The sequence below is a fragment of the Orycteropus afer genome, unplaced genomic scaffold (assembly GCF_000298275.1).
Source record: "Orycteropus afer afer isolate SDZICR_OR568_19922 unplaced genomic scaffold, OryAfe1.0 scaffold00035, whole genome shotgun sequence".
Classification (NCBI taxonomy): domain Eukaryota; kingdom Metazoa; phylum Chordata; class Mammalia; order Tubulidentata; family Orycteropodidae; genus Orycteropus; species Orycteropus afer.
In genome coordinates, this window is record NW_006921622.1 from 5,298,509 (window position 1) to 5,310,908 (window position 12,400).

General features: G+C 36.5%; 1 protein-coding gene across 1 annotated transcript in view; it reads left to right on the top strand.

The window, feature by feature from the left end:
• Positions 1–12,400, top strand: part of MALRD1 (MAM and LDL receptor class A domain containing 1) — a 1,363,654-nt gene that overhangs the window by 58,108 nt on the left and 1,293,146 nt on the right. The window contains exons 3-4 of the mRNA XM_007936352.1: positions 1,986–2,080; positions 2,171–2,329. Coding sequence (XP_007934543.1) covers positions 1,986–2,080; positions 2,171–2,329 — 254 coding nt within the window. The remainder of the gene's footprint in view (positions 1–1,985; positions 2,081–2,170; positions 2,330–12,400) is intronic.

A 12,400-nucleotide genomic window follows, 5' to 3' on the forward strand; every position in this document is an offset into this window, starting at 1 on the left:
TTTTTTTTTTTTTTTTAATGTTTGCTATTGCCACTAAGTTGAAATTAAAAATAGAAAACAGGTATTGCTATTTGAAGAAGGTACATTTTGGACACTTTTTTTTTTTTTTTTTTCCTCAGTCCAAATGACTTTACTAAAACAAATATCAAAGAATTTCAGGCAATTATTTTTGAAATTGAAACCTACTTTCTATTTGAACTTGAAGATTAATCTTTAACTTTCAAAAAATATCTGAAATAGTTTATAATGCAATAAATCTTACCAAATGACATGATTTATGCTTGTAAAACATCTGTTTAAATATTTAAGTATCTAAGTATTATTTATTTATGTGTGCACTGAAAAATACTACTGCAAATGCTACTTTACTATTTAATACCTTAATTTGTCAAATCTGATTTTTAAGACCAAAGTTTTCATAAATATGATTAATTAATTTAATTTTCTTCATGAATAACAGTAAGTTTTTGTACATATTAGGGATGCTTTCTTTAATTAGTTGAATATTTATAGACAGTAACTCAAGGCCCATTGAATTATATTACTATTTGTATTGCTAATAATGTTATTTAAAATTTAAAACAATATATCTATATGACACATTATGCTGTTAGATTATTCATGTGCTTAACATGCTTTACCTACTGCCCATGAAACCAGAGAAAACTATTGATAGTCAACTTGTATCACCATGATACCAGCTCTTCATCCAAATTATATTTATGTAATAATTCTAGGGAGTTAATTCCCAGAACAATTACCATTTACTGCAATTATTTCAATTATGTTTCTAATTGTATTTATAAGTGGTCACTGATATCACTGTTTTCTGTTAATCAGGATGTACTTTGGTGAATAGAGATGAAGTTTCTTAGTTTCATAATTTTACTAGCGTTTCTCTCAGTATTGTGACAATTACATTAGATATGTAATCCAGCTTTAAAATGCCACTGAATTACTCAGATAGGTGTCCTTATAATCATCATCATCAACATAAATGTTTCAATTTCTTTCTACAGATAGGAGCAAATTAAATAGAGTTGCTGAAAACATTGGTTCCCAAATTGTACACTTTAACCCTTGTAAAAGCATTGGAGGAAATCTATGAAAGCCCAGGGAATGTTCAACATTTATTCTAATGCTTCTTAAATGTGAAAATCCACTGCCATTGTCAGCACTGACTTTCACAGGAGAGCATCAGGGCTCAAAGTTGTCTCACATAAACCTGGGAATATTTGAGAATGATTTATCCAACTCTTTCTGAATAACCTCACAGCACACAATGATCTCTCTTGGATTTTTCATTGGATTGCTTATTCTGGTAGGCAGTTCCTAGTGTAATGTTTTCTCTGGATAAGGTTGTAATTTTTTATGTTGTTCGCTGCCATTGACATGGCCCTGACTCATGGTGTTGCCACGTACAATGTATCAGGCTGTTGTGATTCACTAGGGTTTTCACTGGCTGATTTTTGGAAGTATATCATCAAGCCTTTTTTCCTAATCTTAGTCTGAAACCTCTTCTCAAACCTGTTCAGCATCAAAACATCTCTGTTAGATGTGATATATTGGATTGTGTTCCAACAAGTCTATTCTGACTCACAGTGATGGAATAGAACGGCCCCATAGGGTTTCCTAGGCTTTAATCTTTATGGAAACAGATCGCCACATCTTTTCTCCCATGGTATAGCTGGTAGGTTTGAACTTTTTACCTTTTTGTTAGCAGCTGAGTGCTTAACCACTGTGTCACCAGGACTCCTCTAACAGTGGTATAGGGAGTATAGTCACAACCAGTTATTTCACTGGGGAAAATAATGAAGCAAAAATATTACACCATTTGCAGAAGTAATTGGCTTGCTGTCTTTTTCATTTTTAAACAAAAATATACTGGCCTAAAGTGGATCTAGATTTGAATTATAGCCTAATGTCTTAAATACATTTGCCAGCAATTCCTCTGAATCTAACATACTGACTGTTGTTTTTAACAGCCCATTTCCTCTCATTGGTCTCCAGATTGGATTCTACCTTCTCAAATTTAAGAAGCAGAATTTTCCTTCCAACTAATAACCAAAATGCTTGTCAGGTATTTAAAAGCATACCATTTTAAAAATACATTTCACATTTGGAAAATTCCTTATTATAATTATCTGAAAGTTATTTATTTTTTTCGCAGATTACATTTTATCACTTTAGCCAAGTGCATGGACAATTAATGGTGGGCCTCCAAACTGCCTGTGATAGTCCTATTCAGCATTTGTGGCAAAACACAGCTGGGCTCAAACATGAGTGGGAGAGAAATGTCATCAAAATCCATAGCTCACAGAGATTTCAGGTAAGTGTGCTCTATTCTCTAGCTATGTCTCTGAAGGAAAATTGTTGAGGTGTAGATTTTTAACATGTGATGAATTAAAAATGCAACAACTGCCCATCCCAGCTGGCTGAGAATTGAGGGATTTAGCAGAATGTACGACTTTTAAATGTTAAACCAGGCATTCCCAAGCAAACAGGGTGGTTGGTCACCCTAAAAGACACTTAAAAAAAAAAGAATTTGAAAAACAAAAAGATTTTGAATTTATATGTATGAAAGCTAAAATTGATATACTTTAAAATACATTGAATGTTTTTACAATATTTGATAATTCAACATTTATTCTATGTAAATTATTTGGTATCGTTGGGCAAGGCCGTTATCATTGTCTTTGGATCAAGCAAGACTCAAAGATGAATAATATGTGATGCCACAGAGTTCATAATATCATATTTGACTGAGCAATATAATCTGATCTTCTGATAGTCTTCTTACTTTCTTGAACTGCTCCTTTTTCCTCTCTGGTTTTCTCAGTGTTTTATCATCCTCCTCTTTTTTATCTCTTCTTCCCAAGAATTACTTTCCTCCAGACTTTTCTCAAGCTTTTTAGAGAAGGGAGTAATGTTAGGAAATGAGGAAAGAGTCTGTTTGATTTAAATTCTAATCTCAAATGCTAGTGAAGTGGAATTGTTGTTATATTTATGCCATGGCTAAACCTAACCTATTCAGTACAACCTTTATTTTCCAACATAATTTGGAGAATTAAAGTCATTGCCAGCCTATAAAAGACAAAGTTATTTATGCAGTGTAATAAAACTTAAGCATAGTGGAAATTATTATCTAATGATTATTACAAGAGTTCTCAGGAAAGTATTGCCTATTTTAACATTTGGGACAACCAGGCAAAATTTTGCGGTTAAAAACAAGATCTTAAAACATGTTATTCTTAATGAATTTATTTCCTGAGACTGAACTGTGAGCAAATTTAGCTTAAGTAGGTTTCTGTAATCATTTATTAGTAGAATGATATCACAATAAATTTTATAAATTTTATATGGAGTAGAAAACCATTTGCTATGTGAAGAATTTAGCACTTGCTTATATATCAGAAGGAGCTTTGGGGGCACAGTGGTTAAAACATTTGGCTGCTTACCAAAAGGTTGGTGGTTTTGCTGCTCCACAGAAGAAAGATGAGGCAGTGTGCTTCCAAAAATTTAAGCTAAAGCTAAAGATTTATAGCTTTGAAAACCCTATGGGGACAGTTCTACTCTGTCCTATAGGGCTGTTGTGGGGTAGAATTGACTCAATGGCAATGTTTTCTTTTCTTTTTTTTAATTCAGGGATGGAAGAATGAGGAGGAACTCTGTATAAAAGTTTAATTACAAGATACAGGAATGAAACATTTTCTTTTTAAGTCATAAAATGAGTATAATTTGGAATTTTTAGCCTTTGATAAACTCAGTAAGGATCTGAAGAAGGATAAAGAAAATCAGTTAGCAGGTGGTACAATGATACTTAGCTGCTGGGACTTGATAGAGATTCTATAGTTGGAGTGACAACTGTGTAGTTTTGAGATTTTAAGCTCTTTGAAGTCAAATATCAAGATCAGAGGACATAATAAACTATCAGGTTTAAAGCTGTTAAAATCTTAGCAGATTATTTAAGTCTTTCTATGAATGATTGATTTATTCATTTAATAAAGACTTCTTTGGAGCACTTGGAATGAACTAAGCACAATGCAGTAACTGTTTCCAGGACCATAATGAAAGAATAAAGTCTATGGCTTTGCTGGGAGAAGTGGGCAGAATGAATACTCAAGAACACCAGTGATGCATCTAATCCACTTTATGGATGTTCAGGTGTTATTAAATACTAGAGAAGTTTCTAGTTTATCTCTTACCTGTCTCTTCTTGCTCCCATGTGTCTCTCTGTTTGTTTTATCAATGACAATAAAAGTCACAAGACAGAGCCAAGATTGTTTATGAGGGAATTGAATCATTTTGACAAGATTCTGAGGGAGTAAATTTGCTGAAGCCCCATTTCTCCCCATCCTTGTATAAATTTTAACGAATGAGATGAGAATCTTTTCTATATATAAATATCTTGTTGTTGTTGTTATGTGCCATTGAGTCAGCCCCGACTCAAGGCAACCCCTCCTTGGGTTTCTGAAGCAGTTTCACGACAGAGGTAGATTGCCCAACCTTCCTTCTGAGCAGTGACTGAAAGGTTTGAACCACCAGCCTCTGGTTAGCAGTCAAGTGCCCTAGGCACTATGTTACAGAGCTTTTATATATGTATGTGTATACACACACACACACGTTGTTGTTGTTATGTGCCATCGAGTCGGACCCAACTCATAGTGACCCCTTCTTGGATTTCCGTGGCAGTATCACTGTGGAAGTAGATTGCCCAACCTTCCTTCTGGGGAGTGGCTGGTGGGTTTGAACCGCCAGCCTTCTGGTTAGCAGTCAAGTACTTTAGCCACTATGCTACCAGAGCTCATATATATATACACACACACACACACTGTACCATTATTTATTGATATTTTTAAACTTTAAAATAGAGCCAATGGTAAAAGGGTCTTTAAACTATCTTTACCAAGGTTTGTGTCTTCTTATACCTAACTCCATATTGTCAGGTCAAGATCTCTACCGGTAGCACAAAAGAGAGTTGAACGTCAGGCAGAGTTGCAATCTATTGGGTATTGTAGGTTAGCATTTTAAAATAACTTCCTTGTTTTCCTCAGTTGCCTTTTCCCAAATGACACATCATAGAGACTGATGATTAAATATATACAGCAGCTAAATAGAAAATTTAAAATTCTGGAATATGCCATCTTCAGGGCCATTCAACTGTACCTAAGGCAGCAAGGTTATTCACTTCAGTGCTTTACAATGCAGCAGTGGCTTCAACTACAGTAGAAGCATGTGTGATATATTAATTTGTTTCCCAAAATATTTTATTGCTTATACAAAAACGGTACTTCTACCTTAAAGGCTTTGTAAAAATTAGGAGACCGTATGACTCTCTTGGGATGCTTCAGCTGTATCAGTCTTTGAGCTTGCAAGCTTGTTTTAGTTCTATCTTGTCAGCAAGTGGCTAGATGTGGGTGTGCTTTTGCTTGACTGGGACACAGGGAAGTGCTGTGCTTGTAATATGACCTGCCACCATCTACTGTCTCATTCCTGAAAAGCTTTGTGAGGCTTTTCTGAGGGAATTTTGTAATCAGCATCTTCAGACAATATCTGCTGCCTCATCAGTTTACAAGGCTCTAGGGATTACTCCATTTCTGCAATTTCACCTCTATGCTGACTTCCAGTGCTTTAAAGCTATTCATTCTTACTTTGGAAATATTCAAAGAGAAGATTTCAGTCCCAGCTGGACACCATGGCTTTTCATAAGCTTTTGAGAATGCATCTGGACCTGGCTGTCACCTTGGGGCCTTCATTCCTTCCTCTACAAAGCACTGGGTCCTTCTTTTAATAAAAATGAAGCATCTTAATTTCTGAAGGAACACAGCTACATAAGGTGTGGTGATTAACCAATTAAAGTAAGCAAAGATGGCAAAATTTCAGAAAGTTTCTAACAATGTTAAGGAACAATAACAACTAGATTTATTGAGCACTTTCTCAAAAAGCTCAGGGGCTGCTTTTTGCTTGGGGGTGGATCTATTTTAAGCCCAGGACTTGAAGGTAAGTGGGCGCAGAGGGGTTAGGAACTTGTCTGTCAGTTTGTCATCCTGTGGTGGCTTCCATGTTGCTGTGAGGCTGCAGGCTATGTCACCGCTGTTGCAAACTGCCAGCAGGGTGACCTATAGTGAACAGGTATCAGGGGAGCTTCTGGGCTAAGACAAACTGAGAAGGAGGAAGAAGCCATCTACTTCTCAAACTATTGGCCAGTGAAAACCTTATGAATAGCAGTGAAACACTGTCTGATATTTTACTGGAAAAATTTATGAATAACCATGAAACATTGTCTGATACAGTGCCAGAAGATGAGCTCATCAGGTCAGAATACATTCAAAATTTGACTGGGGAAAAGCTGATTCCTCAGAGTAGAGATGACCTTAATGATATGGATAGAGTAAAGCTTTCAGGACCTCCAGTAGCTTATGTGAAAGGACTCAAAATGAGTAGAAACAGATGCAAATGTCCATTAATAATCAGAACATGGGATGTATGAAGTATGAATCTAGGAAAATTGAAAGTTGTCAAAATGAAATGGAACACAAAGATTGAGGTCCTAGGCATTAGTGAGCTAAAATGGACTAGTTATGACCATTTTGAATCAGACAACCAAATGATCTACTATGCTAAGAATGACAAATTGAAGAAGAATGGTGTGGCATTCATCATCACAAAGACTGTTTAAAGATCTGTCCTGAAGTACAATGCTGTCAGGGATAGGATAATATCTATACACCTACAAGGAAGACCAGTTAATACTACTATTATTAAAATCTATGTACCAACCACCAAAGCCAAAGATGAGGAAATTGAAGATTACTACAAATTCTGAGTCTGAAATTTACTGAACATGCAATCAAGATGTGTTGATTATAACTGGTTATTGGAATGCAAAAGTTGGAAACAAAGAAGAGTTATCGGCAGTTGGAAGAATGGCCTTGGTGACAGAAATAATGCTGGAGATAGCATGACAGATTTTTGCAAGATCAATGACTTACTCATTGCAAATACCTTTTTCAACAACATAAGCGATGGCTATATATATGGACTTCACTAGATGGAATACACAGGAATCAGATTGACCACATCTGTGGTAATGGAGAATTTCAGTATCTTCAGCCAAAACAAAGCCAGGAGCTGACTGTGGAATATACTATCAATTTCTCATGTGCATGTTGAAGTTGAAGACAATTAAAACAAGTGCACAAGAGCCAAAATATGACCTTCATAATATCCCTCCTGAATTTAGAGACCATTTAAAGAATAAATTTGATGCATTGAACGCCAATGACTGAAAACCAGAGGAATTGTGGGATGACATCAAGAATATCATACATGAAGAAAGCCAAAGGTCATTAAAAAGGCAGGAAAGGAAGAAAAGATAAAAATGGATGTCAGAAGAGACTTTCAAACTTGCCCTTGAGCAGAGAGTAGCTAAATCAAATAGTGGAAATGACCAGACAAAAGATATTTCAAAGAGCAGTTCCAGAAGACAAAGCCAATCACTATAATGAAATATGTACAAAGACCTAGAGTTAGAAGACCAAAAGGAAGAATACACTCAGCGTTTCTCAAGTTGAAAGGATTGAGGCAAAAATTTAAACCTCGAGTTGCAATATTGAAAGATTCTATGGACAAAATATTGAATGATTCAGGAAGCATCAAAAGAAGATGGTCACAGCCAACTACCCAGAGGGAGTGAGTAGTTGAACCTGTGGGCTCAGGACCATGGTCACAGGAGCCATCAAGCTCAACTGGCATAACATACTACAAAAAACATTGTTCCACTTCCTGCTATGACAAGTAGTGACTGGGATCTTAAAAGCTTTCAAGCAGCCATCTAGATGCAACGATGGGTCTCTTCTCATCCAGAGCAAAGAAGAACAAAAACAACCAAAAATTCATGGAAATAATTAGTCCTAGTGACTGGTACACCATGCGATCCTCAACCTGTACAGCTATGAGACCAGAAGAATTACATGGTGCCCAGCTACCACTGTCAACCACTCAGAGAGGGATCTATGTAGGAGGTCCTGGATAGAGAGGGAGAACAATGTGGAACAAAACTCAAAATCATTTGAGAAAAAAAAATGATAGGGACTAGGTTTGCTGGTCTGATAGAGCCAGGTGGAACCACTGAGACTATGGCCGCTAGCTGTCCTTCAGGTCTGAAATTGAACCCACACCTGTGGCTTCCAGCCAAACAAAAGATGGGCATAAGAGTTGAACATTTACCTGAGGTAGATACACTCCTTGGAGAGAATCATGGAAGAAAGAAGAACTGTTTATGCACAAGGAGACAGCTCAGGGGATAGGAGTTCATCGAGGGATGGACACAGGGAAGACATAATTATCAGGAGGAAGTGGGAGGGGAGCTGTTGCATTGGAGTAAATTGTAATCAATGCCATGAGACAAAGTATATGTGAACTGCTGTATGGAAAAGCAAATTTGCTCTGTAAACTTTCACCCAAATCACAATTAAAAAAAAAAAAAAAACCTTGCACATAACATTCACTTTTTAGTGTGTCAAACCTGTTCTTCAACACACATGAAGAAGAAGATAGAATGAATACACAGAGTCACTGTACCAAAAAGAATTGGTCAATGTTCATCCATTTCAGCAGGTGGTTTAGGTCAAGAACCAATGGTATGGAAGGAAGAAGTAGAAGCTGCACTGAAGGAATTGCCAAAGAACAAAGCTACAGGAGTGGACAGAATACTCACTGAGATGTTTCAACAAACAGATGCCATGCTGGAGGCACTCACTCTGCTATGCCAAGGATTTGGAAGATAGCTACCTGGACAACTGACAGGAAGATATCCATATATGTACCCATTCCAAAGAAAGGTGATCCCACAGAATGTGGATATTGTCAAACAATATCATTAATATCACATACAAGTAAAATCTTGCTGAAGATAATTCAAAAATGGTTTCAGCAGTATATTGACAGAAAACTTCCAGAAATGCAATCTGTATTCAGAAGAGGACATGAATGAGGGCTATCATTGCTGATGTCAGATGGATCTTGCTGAAAGCAAAGAATACCAGAAAATTGTTTACTTATGCTTTATTGACTATGCAAAAGCTTTTGATTGTGTGGATCAAACAAATTATGGGTAACATTGAGAAGAATGGGTGTTCCAGAAGACTTGGTTGTACTCATGAGGAACCTGTACATAGATCAGGAGGCTGTCATCTGAACAGAATAAGGGGTACTGCATGGTTCAAAATCAAGAAGGGAGTGCATCATAATCCAAGAAGCTGGATTATATGAAGAAGAATGTGGCATCAGGGTTGGAGAAAGACTCATTAACAACCTGTGATATGCAGATGACACAACATTGCTTGCTGAAAGTGAGAATGACTTGAAGTGCTTTTTGATGAAGATTAAAGACCCCAGATTAAAGTCTGCAGTATGGATTACACCTCAATATAAAGAAAAAAAAAATCCTCACAACTGGTCCAATAAATGGCTTTGCAATAAATAGAGAAGAGATAGAAGTTGCAAAGGACTTCATATTACCTGGTTCTACAAACAATACCAAAGGAAGCAGCAGTGAAGACATCAGATGATGTATTGCACTGGGCAAATCTGCTATAAAAGACTTATTTTAAGTGATGAAGAGCAAAGATATCTCCTTGAAGACTAAGATGTGCCTAATCCAAGCCATGGTATTTTCAATTGCCTTTTATGCATGTGAGAGCTGGAAAACGAATAAAGAAGACTGAAGAAGAGTTGATGCTTTTGAGTTGTGGTGTTGGAGAAGAATGTTAAGAGTGCCATGGTCTGCTAAAAGGACTAACAAATCTGTCCTGGAAGAAGTGTAGCCAGAATGCTCTTTGGAAGCGAGAATGACCAAACTTCATCTCACCTACTTTGGTCACATTGTCCGAAAGAACAATTCCCTGGAGAAGTGGAATGGTAAAGTGGAGGGTCAGCAAAGAAAGGGAGGGCCCTCAAAGTGATGGATTGACACAGTGGATGCAGCAATGGGCTCAGGTAAAGCAAAGATCATGAGGCTGGCACAGAACTGGGCAATGTTTTGTTCTGCTGTGCATAGGGTCACTATGAGTTGGAGCCGACTCAACGGCACCTAACATCAACAACATTCTATATTCATAGTACTTTGTTTCATCCTTTTTGTACATTGACTCCTCAATAATACTTACTGAGGAAAATGGCTTTAGAGGGTTGAATAATCTACCTAAGCCATGTACCAATTTGGAAACTAGGCTAGTTTGCTTTCAGATCTAGGCCACTTAACCAGTAAACAACAATAATATTTTATTTTATCACATTAAAAAAGTTCTAAGAATGTATTTAACATGGGAGAGGAAAAGAAAAAAAGAAAGAAAAAAAACCCTCCACATTTGGTCTAATTGGTTGCATGGTGCTCATTAAATACACTTTTGTCTGTTGTGTTGGATGAGAGGACAATGTTAGCTTTGCATGGTGCTGATTAACTGCAATCACATTTTTCAAAATTAGAGGCATAAACAATTTTAATGTTCTGAAATATGCAAGAGTCCAAAGAATAATTCAGGAAAAACATAGAACAGAAATTTAGTCTTAAATTTTCTGTGGAAGGGTTCTTACATACTAGCTTTATGGATTTTAATATGGGGGAAAAAGGAGTGAATACTGTTTTACTAAATACATCTCTGACTGTGGTTATCAAGTTGAATGTTTGCATTTTTAAAAACTAAATAAACAGTTGGTGCCTAAATTTTGAAAAAATACCAATGCATTTTTAATATAGTATTGTCTGTTTGTAATTTCTTTAATAGTCCGTTTAGAAATGAGAGCGGTTCCCAGTCCATTCAGAAAGAATGGGCTTTATTAATAAGGACAAAGGCAAGTTATTAATAAAAACATATTATCTTAGTTAAAAAAAAAAAATCACCCTGATTCTTTTCAAAATCATAATTTGAGGTATTTTTCCCTTTTAATTCAAGAATGTTTACTATTGACAACATAATGGGGAATCACTGTCATCTTTTTGTGTTTCAAAATGTTTTCTAGGAGGATAGTAATGAATATATGCTACCAATTAAGACAATTCTCTTTTAACACGGCACTACTTGGGTGATACAAATAGTTAACATGCTCATCAAAATGTTGGAGGTTCAAGTTCACTAAGAGGTACCTTGGAAGAAAAGCCTGGCATTTTCTTTTGAAAAAATCAGCCTTTGAAGTTGTGCATATAGAGAACAGTTCTACTCTGCCAAAACAAATAAAGTTGCCATGAGTCGGAGTCAACTTGATGGCAACTTTTTTGTTGTTGTTTAATACAACAAATGTAGTTGTAAGCATTTTATGTCATTCATCTACCTACAGACACAATTCCTCCGATATTTAAATCAAGTAGCTTAAGCACCAACCTTTGGGTTTCTCTGGAGGTCATTTGCTTTAGAATATTTGGGTTCAAGTGGATTTGTCTCAGGGTTGCTACTGGATCATTGCAAACCATACCTGACATCTGTGATGGTGCCTAACTCCTAATTTCAACACCATTATCTGACTTTTGGGAGGTCTGATAGAGTAGTGCCTAAGGCACTTGACTGCTAACTAGAAGGCTGGCAGTTCCAACCCACCAGCCATTCCTTCCATAGTGATACTGCCTCGGAAACCCAGGGAGGGATAGCTATGAGTCGGGTCTGACTCGATGGCACATAACAACAACAACAACATCTGACTTTTGGTCTGCTTTTTTTTTTTTTTGGTCTGTACCTTCAACACTATCAAAATGAGGTGGAAAGGAATGCTCTCATGACTTTCTTAGATATGTACATGCACCATACATACAATACATACACCAAGGCAACTTCTATAGTGGCCTTCTATATCACACTTGAAGATTTATCATGATACGGCGATTCCAATTTCTTTAGCTAATTCAACCCACCCCTTCTTCCTAACCTAAATACCTAGATGTTTATTATGCAGAAAATGAAATATTTTTTTCAAATATTTTTAATTAGACTACCTACTTAACCCTGAAGGATATTGTCTTTTTTAGCCACACAGACTCTTTAATGAATTTCCCTAAGTAAATTTCCTTTTTGCTGGCTCAGTGAGCTCAAATGGTGTCTGATTTTCACATTAAATTTTCCTCAGTTATGACAAATCAACATAGAATTTAATTGAATCAAAATGATCATGTAATACCAATTGCAAACTAATGAGTAAAGATGGAAGCTAGGAAGGAAATGTGAAAACTACTTCAGGTGTGAGGATATAAGGTTGGGAATTTGTTGTTGTTGTTGTTAAGTGCCGTCGAGTCGTTTCCGACTCATAGCAACCCCATGCACAGCAGAACGAAGCACTGCCCGATCCCGCACCAGCCCCACAATCCCTGCTATACTTGAGCTCATCATTGCAGCCACCGTATCAATCCATC